At 37.1% G+C, this 17,720-nt stretch overlaps 3 protein-coding genes and 1 long non-coding RNA gene across 5 annotated transcripts; 1 reads left to right on the forward strand and 3 right to left on the reverse strand.

The window, feature by feature from the left end:
- The first annotated feature begins 168 nt into the window (after positions 1 to 168).
- Positions 169 to 2,479, forward strand: LOC112178732 (chromophore lyase CRL, chloroplastic). Its single transcript, XM_024316934.2, has 8 exons — positions 169 to 552; positions 632 to 692; positions 780 to 815; positions 910 to 960; positions 1,232 to 1,324; positions 1,793 to 1,897; positions 2,053 to 2,145; positions 2,248 to 2,479. The coding sequence occupies exons 1-8, from the start codon at positions 305 to 307 to the stop codon at positions 2,386 to 2,388; spliced, it is 828 nt and encodes a 275-aa protein (XP_024172702.1). The 5' UTR covers positions 169 to 304; the 3' UTR covers positions 2,389 to 2,479.
- A 33-nt stretch (positions 2,480 to 2,512) lies between these two features.
- Positions 2,513 to 4,146, reverse strand: LOC121050580. 2 transcript variants are annotated; one of them, XR_005803548.1, is made up of 3 exons: positions 4,099 to 4,146; positions 3,873 to 3,989; positions 2,513 to 3,227 (listed from the first exon to the last, which is right to left on the reverse strand). It is a non-coding gene; the product is annotated as an uncharacterized LOC121050580 (long non-coding RNA). The 2 variants fall into 2 exon arrangements; XR_005803549.1 differs by having other exon boundaries at positions 2,513 to 3,231.
- An 8,631-nt stretch (positions 4,147 to 12,777) lies between these two features.
- Positions 12,778 to 14,011, reverse strand: LOC112178652. The gene is made up of 4 exons (XM_024316820.2): positions 13,581 to 14,011; positions 13,418 to 13,476; positions 13,096 to 13,213; positions 12,778 to 12,991 (listed from the first exon to the last, which is right to left on the reverse strand). The coding sequence occupies exons 1-4, from the start codon at positions 13,820 to 13,822 to the stop codon at positions 12,907 to 12,909; spliced, it is 504 nt and encodes a 167-aa protein (XP_024172588.1). The 5' UTR covers positions 13,823 to 14,011; the 3' UTR covers positions 12,778 to 12,906.
- A 178-nt stretch (positions 14,012 to 14,189) lies between these two features.
- On the reverse strand, positions 14,190 to 17,251 carry LOC112178650 (probable beta-1,4-xylosyltransferase IRX10L). The gene is made up of 4 exons (XM_024316819.2): positions 16,833 to 17,251; positions 15,700 to 16,088; positions 15,228 to 15,469; positions 14,190 to 14,889 (listed from the first exon to the last, which is right to left on the reverse strand). The coding sequence occupies exons 1-4, from the start codon at positions 16,927 to 16,929 to the stop codon at positions 14,376 to 14,378; spliced, it is 1,242 nt and encodes a 413-aa protein (XP_024172587.1). The 5' UTR covers positions 16,930 to 17,251; the 3' UTR covers positions 14,190 to 14,375.
- Positions 17,252 to 17,720: the final 469 nt, after the last annotated feature.

Raw genomic sequence — 17,720 nt, forward strand, 5'->3', positions numbered from 1 at the left:
GTTATTCAATCGTAAAATCTACTAACTTTAACGATTATACTTCTGTGCATCACATACTCCGAAATATGATAAAATTTCGTTTAAAAATTCAATTTTACGGGCCAATTCATTATGGGCCTTACAAGGCCCAAAGTGGAGAGTGCTATGATTGGAATGGTCTAACGGTGACGTTCAAAAGCTCCCAAGCTCGTCTAAACCAAGTCGACGGACCAAATCGTTTACAGAGAATCAGAAAATCGAAATGGTAGTGGTGCCACTACTGGCAATTCGGCTGTTGAAGTAAGGTAGGCTTTGTTTCACCGAAATGGGTATCGGGTCGGAGTCGGGTAGCGGGAGCGGCTCGGACGACTCGTCGTCTTCGGGAGGATGGAGCGTGGCGCGCGGGTTAGTGGTGAAGACGGTGGTTTTGATCGGCGGAGCTCTGTTGCTGAAGCGACTGACCAAGTCCACGACCCGGTGGGACCACGCCCGCCACGTCACCCGCTCCCTCTCCGGCGAGAAGTTCTCCAAGGACCAAGCCGCCAGGGATCCTGACCACTACTTCAACATCAGGTACTTCATTCATTTTCTTTGTCTGTTCAAAACGGTGACGTTTTAGTTGATGATGATGATGATGAACTTTGGTTTGCAGAATGAGCAGTTGCCCTGCAGCTGAGATGGTGGACGGTTCTAAAGTTTTGTACTTTGAACAAGTAAGGGTAGTTAGTTGTGTACCCAATTCAATACTTGTTTGGTTAGAGGTTGATGTGAGCTAAAATATTGGTGTGGGTTTTTGTCAGGCTTTTTGGAGGAGTCCTAAGAAGCCATTTAGGCAGGTATGTGGTATTTGTCCCTTGAGAGTGAAACTAATGTTCAAAGGTTCAAGCTTTTTAGGTTCTCTGATTTAAAGACTCAATCTTTTGAATGCAGAGATTTTATATGGTGAAGCCTTGCCCGAAAGAGTTGAAGTGTGATGTTGAGGTGGGATATATCTACGTTTTGCAGTTTTGTTTCTGGAACTTTTCGTGTTTACAGTGTGAGATATGGTGATAAAAGATGCGGTCTGCTCTGTTGTTTGATGGATAAAATTGAACCCAACAAAGGAGTTTGCATTTACATTTGAAAGTACACTGTTACTAGCTCTCTTTTACTGCATGTGCTAGCGAGAGAGTAAGATGTGGTTCATCATTTGATGTATTGATCGCGGGATTTGAATAACGTTCTAATATGTTTAACTCTCATCAATGAGCAGGTAAGCTCGTATGCAATTAGGGATGCGGAGGAGTACAAGAATTTTTGTGATCGCTCAAAGGACCAGCGCCCCCTGCCTGAAGAAGTTATCGGGGTCTGTTCTTAGTCACAACATAGTCACTGTACTTCTGTATCATCTGGTTTTTGTTTCAGGCATTGTGCATATTATTATGGCTTATAATGCAGTTTAAAGTATAAATATAGGAAATAATAAAGTGAGTTTAGATGATTTGTACTTGCAAACTCAGCTGATAGAAACTATCTTTCCTTGAACTTTTTGGATGGTAGTGTTAGTTTAAAATCTAGACCAAGATGTATCAACTGAAAACTGAAGAATTGCACAGGGATGAATTGTATGTGAATGCTAGATTTGGGGAACATTGATGTTAGTTTTGCACTGTGCAAACCTTGCTTGTATGGTTTCAGGTCCAAGTTTGTGAATAAAAACTTGAAGATATGTTTATGCTTTGACATTGTTGCATTTGTTGGGCTTCACATTGTCTATCTTTGAACTATATGAGAAAATTAAAGTTTTTATCTATATTTTGTTATCTTTGTGCAGGACATTGCAGAGCATTTGACAACAGTGCATCTTAAACGTTGTGAGCGTGGAAAACGCTGCTTATATGAAGGGTCAACTCCACCTGCCAGTTTCCCCAATTCATGGGTAATTCCTTGCTTTTAGTGCTCTCTTTTGCTTCCTCTTTGATGGTGCGCTGATCACATGAAAACCTTAGTTTGGGGCCATGGATATGTTGAGTTTCATTTGCAATGAATCAAATTACTGCTTTTCATTGATATCATTTTTGCTCCTTGTGACAGAATGGAGCATCATACTGTACTTCGGAACTTGCAATTCTTAAAAACAATGAGATACATTCATGGGATAGGGGATATAACGATGAAGGAAATCAAGTCAGTTTTTCTACTCCTAATCAATCTGATCATCACCTTATTGGATATTGTAATTGTGGCAGTTTTCCTGGGCACCAATCCAAGTCTTTTGTATTGTTACAGGTTTGGGGACCAAAGGAAGGTCCGTATGAATTCAAGCCCGCACCTGCCTCCAGTATGAATGACATGTTTTCTTCTTTAAATTTTCCTATTCAGCAGTCTATCGAGAAAAGAATAGAGGGTTCATTTGTCTTGCAAGAATGATCAAGCGATTATATATATAAAACCATCATATGTAAATGTTAAGTTCTGTTTACCTCTTCTTTATTAATCTGTGTTTCTTTGTTAGTTATCATCCTTACTCTCACTGCTTTTCTGTTCTTGATATTGTGTGATGTTATATCAACTTACAAGCAAGACTATCTGCCTGCCAGTTTGCAAAAGACATGCAAACTGCTAACATGTTCAGGAATAAATCCCCTACTGTTAGCGGTGAAATTGAACTTTTACTTAATTAAGTTTTTACCTTACTGGATTGCCTATTTGAAATAAATGACCGTTAGAGTGGTCATTGCTCATTCACCAGCTTTCCTTGTTGGCTTTCCCCTGCAATATCATCGGTTGTTTCTTTGGGATTACTTTTTGCTTTCCACTTCTGTAGTCAACTGAACTTCTTGTTATCTATGTCGTTTGGAATGCGACTCTTTGAGTCTGTTCATGAGAAGGGCACTTTGAACAAAAGGTGATCAAACTTCGTGTAATGCTGTTTTATGTTTTCGTCCAATAGAAAACCCAGCACCATTAAAATTTCCATTCTCCATGATAGAAGTTCTTGGTGAAGACCCTTACTCTGACCCTTCTGGGACCGGAGAAGGGGGCAGATCGAGATGGAGAAACCTATACCACTCTCAATTTGCACTCCTCAACCACACGTCCTGCCTCTTTATTGAACTACACACAACCCCAATCCCACAAATCAATAGCATTCGACACAGAACCCACACACGTCAGAACTCACAACATTGTGTAGTGTAACTACCGACTTCTGGAGTAATATCCTTTGGAGTTGCATTTCTGGAGGAGCCTCTTCCTGCGCCTGCATTCTAACTTAATCACAACAATCAATTAAAAAAACATTAAGCTTTGATCACTTACAGTCTACATAAACCATACAACAAAATGATTACTATTCACCTACAACATCACATGTGGATCATGGAAAAAGAGACTATGCTTGATGAAAATTATGAAAGCTTTAGTTTGCTTAAGCTAAAAGCAAGCATGTGAAGCAACTCAGCTCAGTGATCTTACATAGATTAGCCATGGCACATCCACTTATTCAGCAAATTGGAAATGTAGATGACGATGATAAGTTATAAGCTTTCAGGTATGAAGTGATGATGTGGCATCAATGCCTCTGGTGGAAGGAAGAAATGTAAACACAAACGTACTATTAGGTTCATAATGAATTAAGCTACTTGGTCTGGGTAGCCTTGTTCTGGGCAGCCCTTCTGTGGGTAGCCTTGTGGAGCTAATTTATGACTAAAAGTGATGAATCTCTGATTAGACTACATTTTGGTGGTAGATATTTCATTTACAATACAAAATTCCCCAAGGAGGAACAATATGCAGTTTATTTGGGTCGTTTTGAAATGGATGCTTGATAGACAGAAGAGCCGTATGGCTAAAGGCTTAAGATAATTTGTATCACCTCCCATGTTAACAAATGAGATGCAACTTTAGCATACCTGTGATTGTTGGTGACTAAACAAATGAAGAATCCCAGCTTCAGAGCAAGCAACTAATTCAATCAACTGATCATGGCTTTCAGGTGTAATACCCAACTCCAGGAGCCAAAGTGAAACCTGCAGATGTGACATCTATTGCATCATTAAAGGTGTGCATAGTTCTTGGTATATAATTTAATGATTTAAAGATGAGAATTCATATAAAAGGCTTCCACAGAAGAAGTACCTGCATGCATCAAAGAATGACTTCTGACACACCACCTACAACAAAGGCCCTGCACAACATATGTTGCTGGACTTTCTAAGGACCATCCTTGCTTGAATGCCAAGCATCTAATCGGGACGTGTCCATTGCAACTCCATGTTGAAATCAAAGTGGCTCACTTGCAGTAAAAGTTAGTCTGTTCAATCATCTTTACTCTCCAAAATTAGCATCAGAGGATTCTGATTCCTTCATACTCATACTTTCCACATTTTCTTTTTCTTTTGAAATTTGCTCCCATTTGTTGAGTAGGTCTTAGGCCTTCTTCAACCCCTTGGTTTAAATGGCTAAAGGGCTTTATTTTAGCCCTTTTGGTCTCCAACCCAAACAACTTATGGTCAAAATGTTAAAATTGAGGGCCAAAAGACTAAAGAAAGGGGCAAATTTAGCCTTCAAAGTAGTCATTTAGCCCTTAGGGCCAAATGGATCAGAAATGGGAGGTCCATCTGTGGTAGTGCTGCATGACATGTGCATGATGTCAGCAGCAGGCGTTGGGTTTTTTTTTTTATTATTATTTTTTTACACATATAGCGGTTGGGAATTTTTTTTCAAAATATTCTTTATAGGAAAATGCTTTAAATCCCAAAATTCTATACAAAAAAGCCATCCCAAATGACATGGCACTGACCACATCAACCCTAATGAACCTCCAACAATTCAAGCTGTAATTTTTTATTTTCTTATTTAGATCATGTTTTTAAATTAGTTTATTCATCTCTAAGATATTAGAAATTGTAAGTAGAAAAATATGGTGAAGTTAATCAATCCACCAAACGCACAAACTCATTTCTTGATAAACCCTAAAAAATCCAAAACCTAATCCTCCATATGTCGCAGTCACCCAGTAAATTCTTTGTTCTATTGTTTAAAAAAAAAAAAAGTAAATTCTTTGTTCTCTCTTTCAATTTCTAGAACCAATCCAATAGATTCAAATGGCTAAATTAATTTCTCTATAGATTTGTATTTGTTGACAAAGATATGTTCTTTGGGATGATGAAAATCTAGCACTGACAAAAATAAGATTATCATAGTGCAGAGATAATCTTAATCTCTTAGTAAGAGCTAACTCACAATTTTTCATCATAATCCCTTTTGATTATGATTTACAAAGCCAATTTATGCCTTGTGGTTGCTATATTCTTAATCATCTTCTTGATTTTGGATTTTCATAAGCAACACCTTCTTTTATTTATTCAAATTCTAGATGAGTTTTGTCTCTTCGGTTCCAAATTTTGGTGTAGCATGAGATGAGGATGATGATGACTGGTGGTATATGAAAATATCCGTGGTGTTTGAAGATCAATTTTTGGGATTGCAGGGAAACATTATATTCTCATTTTTCCTTTAAAAATTATAATATTAATTAATTACATACATGTTGGAAACTATAAAATGATAATTAATTGACACAATTACATGTTGGAAATTACTACGGATGAGGTGGCAAATGCCACATCATTTGGGATTAGAATTTGGTATAATATTTTGGTGTCTCTAGCACTACTCTTTTTTATAACCGTTGGTCAATGTTTTTTTTTTAAATTTACACTATAAATACATACCACTTCAACCTTCTTTTTCACATCTTCCTTCTACTCCCTCATATATATCTCTTTGTTGTGTTCCTTTGTAAATGCTTTTGTCATGAATAAAATAGATAATGAAAATATGATTCCATTTCGAATTCAACTTTATTTCATTTCGAAATTAAATTTATTCAATTTTGAAATTAGTTTTATTCCATTTCAGAATCAACTAAAAATATTTTTGATTATCTTAAAAAAAAAAATACATCCGAAAAAATATTTTTAATCATAAAAATGATTTCAATTACTATAAGTATAAAGCTGATAAAAAAGAACATGTATATATATAACATATCCAAAATGTTAAAATATATTTTAAGGTTATAATTTAACTTTGACGGGTTGGAGATGGTTGATGTCACATGATGAATAGTACAGAATTTATGGCTAAATTTTAGCCCTTTCGGTTGGAGATGACCTACTTTGTCCAGCTATGCTAAATGTGCAAATGTGAGGCAAACAAAGAAAGACGTTTTTCTTTTCTTGAAACTCTAACTTGGTGATAACTTTTAGAACAGTAATGCATCGTGCTAAATAAAGTAATATTAAAGGTGTGTCCCAATTTCTGTTACTTCCGTAAGGAAGATTTTAGCTACGGTGTTGTCAGCAAAATAAACAAATTAAGAAAACACAAACGAGTACAAGGCCATGATTTACTAATATCATGTCAAAACCAATAAAAAGAACAAGCAGATAAGTCAATGTCACTACTAAAATCTCTTTGCCATATTTTCTTTAGAACCATCATAACAAAAGGAACATCTTACCAGCGTTCCATTCCTGCATCTCCCACAAATAGTAATAAACAGTAGTACTAAACCATCCTATACTATAACTAACTAAATATAGGCACAGCCAAAATATTAAGAAACGATGATTTTCAGCGAATTTGAACATCCTCTCCAAACCTTCAACCAATCCAGAACCAAGAAATGTTGAAACTCTCAATTGATCTGCAGAACCACAAAAACGAAAGGCCAATTGGGTGTTGTGAAAAACAGCCTTAACTGCCATGTTTAGCAGATATAATAGAACAGACTGTTTGTATGGCGGTTAGTAGGATCAGAAAAGCAGCTGCAAGAACAGAGACAATCGCCCATGGCGTGTTCAAATAGTTTTGTCTAAGATTTGTCTTCCATTTGTTCCAAGGCTTTTTTGCAATGCTTCTCTAAGTCAGCAAAAAGTGAAGCAAAATAGAAGTAATCATGATCCCTAATGAACTCTTTGGCAGGGCCATTAATCAGACAACATGCCTCATTATTGTTGCCTACAGCATTTGAAGCAATTCCGCTTTCGACAAGCAACTCTACATCTTTTGGAGTATTCACCAAACAATCTAGCATCTCCATATAATCAGATATATCATGATTTTGGAGGTAATAACATTGTTCAAAAGCAGCAATATTTTTCAACATGAGCTCCATACGATAAGAAATCGTTACCTTTGGAATTTCAAGAATGCCATTTGTAAACAGTACGCAAAACAAATTTGTCTTTCATCTCAGTTTGAGCTTGACTTCAGCTTGATCTAGAGTTGTTGCACTTGGGGCAAAACTAAAAGCGGTGATCCGTTTCCGTTTCTCCCGTGGCTTATAAAGTGGCATAGCATAATGTCTTATAACATCAAGAACATACACCCCTAAGTGTCTTATGGACATCTTATTCTGGCCCTTAAAGTCAACAAACTAACTTCAAGAATTTAACAATATTATTCATTCAATAGAGATGTGTCACACCCAATATTGCTAACTTTTCCAGCACAAACACCAATGATGTTCAAATCACAACAATAGGCGAAGACTCAATGAAAATTTACCAGTCTTTCATGGTTTTTCTTGTACCAACGAGCGGTGAAGACACTAATTATATTATAAACTTGCAAAAAAAAAAAATTAACAAACAAACTTGTTGCTTTGTAGGTTGTAGTTTCATTCAATGACCATCATTTTAGTCTTACACAAACATATAATTGTATCAAATAAACTAAACGAACAAGCTCGTTGGCTAAAATTCAACTAAAGAAACGAGAATTATACTCACAAAATTCAAAGGACAAAAATTTCATCATGTTTGCTTTGAATCCAACGAGATGAAATCTTATTTTAAATTGTGCTCAAGAAATTTACTAGACAAAGATTTCTTCTGGTTGAATTTGAATTAATAATATCTACTTTTTCAAAATTATACTCGCAAGATTCAACAGACTAAAATTTCATCTCATTTGCTTTGTATCCAACGAAATGAAACCTTTATTCTAAATTATACTCAATAAACCTTTCAAACATTATTCATCTTCCATTGTGTAGAGGTTTTATGCATCTACCATGAGCAGAACTTCATACCCTTTTTTCTTGAGGGCTCCAAGAATGGATAGTTCTCCACTACCTTCTTGCACTAATAGCTGATGTATTATTATAACAAATCATGGATACTTAGTTGCAACATATGCGACAAATGAAGAAAACCCGTAAATAAACAAGATTAATTGTTTAAGACGTATTCCAAGATTCAATTCAAGTCAATTCTAAAATTCAATTCAATGTAAAAAAGCAAAATCATACATACAACACACAAAAGGAAACATATAACAAGATGATAATAGGAGATGTTATCTTGCAAAGATGTCACATCATTCAGGCATCCCAAAATTCAGTCGGTTCAATAATCCAATTCGTTGTGAACAAGAAAAGTGTTACATACCATAAACAAAATGATGACAAGACTAATGCTTATGAAGATAAAAACACTTATAAATGTATGCGGTGATATTGATCCACCAACTCCTAGTGTCGATTCACCAACTCTCAGTCTGCGTTCTCCAACAACTGGTATTGGTCATCCAAATCCTGATTAATCCCACGGAGATGCTATGATCAACCAAATGGTACATGTTGCAAATGTGGAAAGTCAACCTAAGAAAGCACATATTGAAGAGATTAGCTATCTATAACTACAGACATTATATATTCACAAACTTGTAAGACAAAAAAAAACTGATCTTGAAGTGCAAAATCAAGTGCAGGGATTACTTCCTCATAATTTTCATCTGCATATAAGTTTGAAATAAGTTGTGGCAAATGTATAGAGTATGCAAGACAAAAGAAAATGCATATGATTTGTGAAATTTATGTACAAAGTCATAAGCGCCAAAGCAGTAATCCTCAAAACACAGCAAGAAAGTAATACAAGAGGAAAAGATGCACATGATTTGTGAAATTTATGTACAAAGTCAGAAGCCCAAAGCAGCAATCCTCAAAACACAACAAGAAAGTAATACAAGAGGAAAAGATGCACATGATTTGTGAAATTTATGTACTAGCAGTTGTCCTGACCACACAATAATATATTGACACTATCCATAAAAATTTTAATGAACAAACTAAAGTATACAACTCCATTTATCACACAATTTTCATCAACACTCTCCATCACAAATTTACTGAACAAACAATAGTATAGAACTCCATTTGAACTTCTCATACTAATGATATTGTAAACTTGAAAAAAAAAAATAGTATGTGGCGATATTGATCCACCAACTCCTTGTAAACACTCATGAATATATGCGACGATATTGATCCACGAAATTCTGATGTCGGTTCACCAACTCCCAGTGTGTATTCTCCAACCATTGATGTCAGTCATCCAAGTCCTGATCAATCGCACGGAATTACTGAACTTGATCAACCAAATCTCAATGCACATGGGGAAAGTTAACCTAGGAAAGCACACATTGAAAATATTAGCTAGCTATAACTATATATATTATATATTCGCAAACTTGTGGGACAAAAAGAAAAACTGATCTTGAAGTGCCACATCAAGTGCAGGGATTACTTCCTCGTATTTTCATCCTGCATATAAGTTTGAAATAAGTTGTAGCAAATGTGCAGAATACAAAAGACAAAACAAACAGTAGAAGATGCACATATTTGTGAAATTTATGTACAAAGTCAGAAGCCCAAATCAGTAATCCTCAAAATACAACAAGAAAGTAATATGAGAGGAAACAATGCACGTGATTTGTGATATTTTATGAATGAGTCCCAGAATACTTAATATCCAACATCATTGATCATAATATCCACAAGACAAGCGATCAATTGACTCACTTAATAAGTTAATCAGTTGACTCACTTATCAGTGGATACTTAATGTAAAATCAAATTTGAAGAATTGAATTATTTACCCAATCATCCACAAGATAAGAGATCAGTTGACTCACTTTACCTGCATGTATTCAATGGAATTGGATCTCCCCGAGTGGCTCACCATGCGGCAGAGCTACCTTCCCAGACGATGGGTCTAAACATATGGGTCAGTTATCTCAGTTTAGTTTGATTATAGTCTGCCCCCTTTGGGCCTCCTCAGTTTGGGCTGTCACCTTTCTGTTGATGATTATTCAGACTATCCCAACAAAAGTAACCATTTTTTAAATGTTGATGCTCTTGCCCGAAAAGGTGTCCACTGATTTACTGTTCATGCAATTCCTATGTGTCGATGTATATGACTCTCATTCTGGTTCTTTTGTGTTTTATACTCGCCACAATCTAATTGGTAAGGCTAATTAATATCCAACATCGATTGATCATAATTTGCAAGAGTCATGCAATTCCTAGTTTGCTTTGATTTTTTTTACAATAAGCAGTCATCCTCCATTCTTAATCTTTGTCTTGTCCATGAAAATACCAATTCACTTAAACATGTAATTGTAAACAATGATACATATTTTGTTCTTTTTTTTTACAACAATAATGTTATATGGATCGTGTCGGATATAAATGAAAATCTGTTGTCAGAAAATTCATTTGGGTTTAGTTTGATTTCACAACCATGTTAACATCATCTAGTACATGATAATAGGAGAATGAAATTTACTTATACTCAGCATTTTACAATTCATACTCTATATTATTATTATTATTAACCTCTATTTTATTTACCAACTTAAATTCCCTTGTGATATCCCAAGCCTCCCGTGTCAATAATCTTTATAAGTTTTTGAACCCCATGTTGTTTTGTGGTGGGGAACTGATATTATATCCTTCAGTCCATAAGGAATCCCATGGAGAGGACCTAGAACAAAAGTCTCTAAGTAATAAAGGCGAAGGTGAGCAACTTTTTCATAGATTACTATAACATTTACAAGGGTAAGAAAGTGTGACAGTTTGTCTGGGTATTATCAGGAAAGAAATGGTACCGAAATACACCCCTTCGGCGAGCAATTCATCTGCCTCTTTTGCTTGCTGGTTAGCTAACTCTTAAGTGTACCACAGCCTGAAGAACAGGATTGTACCTATGTTTCCACAAAACACGCGCGTGTATATATATATATGGCCCTTCAACTAAGGGATCCCTTTTTTAGGTCTTTTCTAGGAATAGGGCATTAGACCAACTTTTTGATCACATTTCGACATCTCAACAGTTCAGTTTTTAGGTCCTAATGTGTAAATCACTTCTGCAAATTTTCAGCGAAATCGGTGATTGTTACAGTATCAACCTAGGTTAAATCAATGGACGAACCAAATCTGTCAAACCTGAACCGTTCATACTTATAATTTTAAATCGCTATTTTGAATGCCTTAATTATAATCAACTTAGCTGAAATTTTGTAGAAATAATCTACACATTAGGACCTAAAAACTGAACGGTTGAGATGCAAAAATATGATTGAAAAGTTGGTCTAATGTCATATCCCTATAAAAGACCAAAAAAGGGATCCCTCACTAGAAGAGCCTTGATATATATATATATATATATATATATATATAGACACACACACACACATATATATACAGGTGGGTCCTGAAGGGGACGTCCGCACTTCGCTAAAGTGCGGACGACGACGCAGCAGGCGGGTTCCAGGCGACGACGGCGGCTCGGGGCTGGCCGGAGGCGTCCCAGACCTCTTCTGGGCGGCGTTCGAGGTCGGAGGAGGTCGGGCTTGCCTGTTTCTGGGCAGCCACCTCACCTGCAGTTGCAGGTTTTGTGCAGCACCGCAGAACCGTCGCCGGCGACTCCACCGCACCGCATACCCCTCCGCACGACCCCCGGCGTCCCTCCGGCAAGCCACGCCGCGCAGTCGCCGCTCGATCGAGGCCGGAGGAGCGACGTCCGCACTTTTTCTGGGTTGCGGACGTCCTCTTCAGAACATTTTCGTATATATATAGGGTCCGGATCAAGGGACACTTTTTTTTACACAAATTTTGACACACCTTGTGAGCCATTAGATTTTAAAATATTCAATGGTTCAAATTTATTATATATATATATATATTTATATATGTGACTTATGATTATGTCTGTCATTTTCTTTTAAAAACTTAAATTTTTCTCACAACAGAGAACTTCAATTTAGAGATTATTATATAGAAATGAGTAGCTTTACATGTAAGTATAGATTTACAATCCTAAAACCCTAAACTTGAACTTTGTAATGTCTAATATATTATGATAATGAATGGTTTTTTAAGATGTGTATTATAATGGTAGCACATTATACTCGAATGGAGAACTCTAGTTCGACTGAAGAGACCATATTTTTTGTGACTTTATCACTTGAGGGAAAACCTAATTGCATCTCCCTAAACAATCCATAATTTAGAGGTAAAAAAATTTTGATAAGAAAATAAGAATATGTAATTTTGACCAAAAAATGTGTATGCAATTTACTGTTTTTGGTCTAAAATCACGGTCTCGGACATTAAAAAAAAAAAAATTAAGAGAGTTTACTCTTAAAGAGTTGGTTCCCACAAAGTTGAAAAAGCATATAACATCATTGAGTGTACTTTCAGGCTCTTTTAATAAGCTATTTTACATCACCAAGCAAGCAACATAGAGCTCAATTGTCCTGCTGCGAGGTTGCTAAAACTTTCTATTACTTTGTGGCACTGTGGCTCCTCATTGAAGTGCTGAGTTACCGTAGGTACCTACAAACGCCATTCTAAGAATGTAAGGGACTCTTTTCGATTTAGTATGCTATTGAATACTATCAATGGATCCTTTCTCCATTTAGAAAGAGGCATAATGGCACTAAATGGGTTCTTACTCTTGTGCATCGGATTGTAAGTGTGAAAAGAACTAGATTGAAGCAAAAATATTGTTCTACAAGTACAATAAAATCATACAAAATATTGTGTCCAATCCATTTGAGAATTGAGACACATAGCTGCAACTATGGTATTATCTATCCCTGGATGCTGTTGTTCAGGTAGAAGTATAATCCAGCAAGTGCCACAACTCCAACCGCAATAGCAATAGGTAGTGCCTTTCTGTTTCAGATTAAGCAGCACGTAGTAAGTCTCCAATTCATCACAGGGAAGAAAAGCTTTTGTATTTTCTGATCTGAAAAAGGAAGGAAGATGATCATGCTTACCCAATCGCTTCGTCTCTCTGCAACTGTGCTTTTCGTGCCTTTCGAACATCTTTGTTGTTGGCTTCTTTGGTCACAGGAGGCTGGTATACCCTAAACCTCCTTTTGGGAGCACCACAAACTGCATAGCACAGATTGCATTCATGATAAAGTTACAGGGATTGGTCTCTAATCATATCAAGAATCGAAAACAAAGTCATAACTTCACTGCAGGAAGAGATTCTTGTTGGATAAGTATCCCTTACCTAGACCAAACCATGTTACAAACACATTATGTAGATGACAGCTGTAAATTTCATTTTGAGAATGCAAGAGAAGTGATTACCAGGGCAGTAGTAATTGTCAGGTAACTTTGCAAAAGGAGTTCTCTCATTGTATATATACCTGCATCATTTAACATCATAATTGTCAATGATTCAATTCATCACCGTCCTCAAGAGCTCAGAAGAAACAAAACAAACAACTGAACAAGACAGGAAGAATGGTACCCGCAATCGCGACAAATATAGGCTTCCTTGGAGGCAACTCTCATCGAAAACTTTGGTGCAGCTTTAGCAAGGGGCTTCTGCTGCTTAGGGGGAAGCAATAGGCTAAGTGATGAAGAAAAGAATGAGGATCTTAGAGCAAAACGATCCGAAGGTGGCCGTAGGCCGGCATTGCCTCTCGGAGCTAGTGGGGATGGTGATGCTAGATGGGTTCTGGTAGAGGGTGCCTGCAGTTGCAGGGCCATCTCTTTCTAGTTTGCAGAAGATGTGAGTGTGAACAATAGTAGTACTAGGAATGAACGTGAGGAAGATATGAAGAGATAAGAGAGCCAAAAAGCTATGTTAGGATTGTGAGAGTCTATTATTGGGTGCGTGGCCTCCATAATCCCCACAAGTCGCACACCAGCGGCCTCTAGAGTCTTCGTTTATCTTTTGGGACAATTTTCTATCTAATTTTCATGGCCACTATGACTGAAATTATTATTCTGCCCCCAAAGCTAACTTCGGCGTATACGTAGCTCCATTTTCCTACAATAGTTAGAGCAGAGAATTCAAACACTAACGGGGTCTGATTCGGGACTTCTGAGTCACTTCAAAGTAGACGATGGAACATTCACCATCACTGCTTTTTCAGATGAAATTATACCAAGGCGAGTCGAACTGTCGAATTACAAAAGAATGTGTAACCTGATACATTTTTGACCACATCTAAATTTACAGCATCTCAACCTGATGACTACAACAACAAAACTACAACTGTAAAATATAGGGGTTGGATTGCAGAGACCCCCAAAGCTGTTACCAAGGCTTGAGGTCACCAACTGGACCTGCGGTCCAATTTAGGATCTTCTGACCTGGCTTCAAGTAAACACTAGGGTCGTGAGGCAATTTTCGTGCTAGTCCATTAAGAACTTGATGAAAAGCATCACCCGGTTCGGCGGGTTGTGGGAACAACATAGCTTGCTTCATTGAAGGGTTGGCAAGTAATCTCTGCTTCCTCAGTATCAGCTCTGGTGGGATTGAAGTGAGTATGGTGTCCAAGTCGGGAACATCCTTCTCATCTATAAACACACCAATTTCTTCCCATGGAATTGCATCAGCAAAGGGTAGAACAATGTCATCTGCTATGATAACAGGAATGCAACCGAAAATCACTGCTTCAACCAATCTCGGGCTCCAAGGAGCCCAGCCAAGTGGGCATAAACAAAAGACTGCACGTTGCATGTCCTCATAGTATGTGGTGGGATGCTCTGTGGAAATGTCAAAAAGCGGATTGTCTTTGAAGTTCTCCCACACTGCTGCTCTTGCACCTCTGTAAAGTATTAGAAGAAAGTAAGACTAAGATATCTCCAGTCTTGGATTAATAAAAGAAATGAACCAAACGGACGAAGCTAAAACTCACATTTTCTACAGCACATAACAATAGAAGAAAGAAGTCATACTTTTACTATAAAATTTGATTTGTGCATTCATTGACTTCTCCTTTTAAATAGAGTTTGTATCTTCTTAAATGTTTTTAACTCAAAAATGACTTATCTAATCAAAACATTTACTCCATCCATTTTTGGTCGCAACTTGAAAGAAAAGGTGCATTTTGAGCCTCAAATGCTATGGGATTTAATATCAACATATAAGGTTTGTGAGAATTACCTTGCATAATAGCCACCTTCTGGATCATTTCCTACATCATAAAATAGTCCTCGGAAGTAAACAAAGATGGATCTAGGAGTTTTCTCAGGAATTAGGTGGGTCTGCATTTTCTGCGGAGGGGCATATGGAGGAACAGTGATTGAGCCCTCTTTCAAGCAAACATGATTCCGTTGCCCAAAAGTCTGAACCAAGGTTGCACGTTGGAGCAAGGGAAGAATTCCTCTTTCAATTGCCTTCTCTTCCTGAAATAATATAGGCAATCATCATATCAGGAAAATCTGAGATAACTGTCATGCCTGAAAACAACACCATAATGTTGCACACTGGGGTTCTGGTACATCAGAAAAGCATGAAGCTCTATAGGATATTACGAGGAACAACTAACAAGACTAGGCCAAATGGTTCAAATATGCAGTCTGTCAGTATCAGAAAGTATGAGAGATGAAATAAAAAAGAAAACCAAGCTCCATACCTGATAATGAAAGCATGCTGCAAAGTCATGAGGCACCACAAAAAAGTGATCAGCCCCTTCGGTGCGGTTCCAATAAGGCCAATTTGAAGAAATAAGTTGTATTGCACTTCTCATCATCCGTGGTGACTTGAAAGGCAAAGGAAGGCCGTTTGGGGTCAGATCACAAGTGGTGTATACAGGAGTATAAAACCAATCAGCCTCCTCAGGATTAAGGGTTCGGACAGGGCTAGATAGGAGAAAACGATGCATGTAGATCTCAGCAGCAAACATATGGTTAAGGCATCTCGGGTCCTTCTGCAGAATCTTCTTATTGTATTTGCTTGGAAGCTCATAAACAAAAACTTTCAACCTTCCCACTGGATCATCATCCAAGACATCACCAGCACTACCTACATTGAGTATAAACAAAGCATACTTGAGCTCACAGACAATTGAATTTTCGGTGGATTCTGAATCTATACACAATCTACAGACTTCAAAAGGACAAGTCCTTTGCAAAAGCATAGAGAAGGAGCTAGTAACAATGGTACTTGTGTGTTTGCTAGCTTTCTGGGTGCTCGAACTCCAGCTAACACAGTTAGGTCCTTAACCATTAGACTAGAAGAGGATCAAAATCTAACGCCTAGATAACTAATTTATATCTTTAACTACGTTCTGTGTCACATCAAATCTAAGAGCGCTAAACAATGACATTATGCATTTGCTAGCTTTCTGGAGCTCCAATTCCATTTAAGTAAACCAGCATTACTAGATGGGTCCTCAACCATTGGACTATTCTAACATCAAAATTAAAGCTTTGAACTATTTGAAAACACCAAGCATCACTCTGAATTAAATACCCCGGTTATTTCCCAGACTAACATGTTTATTGTCAGAATCAAAACCAAGAACAATAGGCAACACCAAGAGCTAAATCAACATCCAACAAACATATATCCAATTGAACTAATTTAGATAGCAGATCCCAAATGTCATCAACCTATGAAGATCCCCAAAGCACCCAACCAAACAAAACCCAATCTTCAAGCAACCAAACCCAATATGGCAACACAAATTTCTCATAAATACATCAAAATAATAAAAACCCAGAAAGGCAATCATCTAAAAATGAAGTCTTTTATAGTTTTTCCTACCTGAAATCCTCTCAGTTCGAGCTTGCTCCCCATGACCAATCTCCACAACCAAGGCAGCACAAACAAGCCCAGCAAAAACCCACTTCCAAAATCTCATCTTTCCCCGATCCTCGTCTTTCTTCAGCTTCAAAACCAGTAACCCAAGATAGAAATGGCGCTGGAGATTCGAGTCAAATGAGAAAGATGGGTTCTTTGCAATCTGATGAAGGTGACAGTTGGGATGTCCAGAGCAGAATTGGGTGAGCGATTGCTATCAAATTTGAGCAGCTGAGATGAAATTGACTAAGAAATGAAGTTGGCTTAAAATAAACAGAGGATCAATTCAGACTCGACGGTGGGTTGATTCCAAGTCCATCTCAGTCTTCAACTCCAAGACCACCTTTCCCTGCTGTTTTGTTTTCACAATTTGTTAATCTTTCTTATTAGGAAAACTAAATAATTCAAATAATTTTGTTGGGGCAATAGATGCCAAGTAATTCAAGTTGGGGTGAGTAAATGAAATTTTACCCCAAGAGTGGAATTAAACTAGTCAATGAAAAGATAGGTAGATAATGATTTACAGGACAAATTGCTCAAATGAAAACTTTGAATTCAAATGGTAAAATTGTCATGAAATTTGTAACAGAAAAAGTGAAAAGCGACAAAAGACTCCGGGAGTTATTAACTAAATCTTGCTAAATTTATTTGGCAAACACATTGAATGACATTTCTCTGCTTTGCTGACGTTTCTCAACCAGAAATGATTAATTCTCACTAAAGAATTTATATTAATGATTTTCTTGCAATAATTGGTCGATGATAAGCGGTTAAATTCGGTGATTGCAATATAGATTTATCGGTTCAACAAGAAAATTAAAGAGAAAAATCGAATTTTATAAGACCACATGG

The sequence above is a fragment of the Rosa chinensis genome, chromosome 7 (genome assembly GCF_002994745.2).
Source record: "Rosa chinensis cultivar Old Blush chromosome 7, RchiOBHm-V2, whole genome shotgun sequence".
NCBI classification, from domain to species: Eukaryota; Viridiplantae; Streptophyta; class Magnoliopsida; order Rosales; family Rosaceae; genus Rosa; species Rosa chinensis.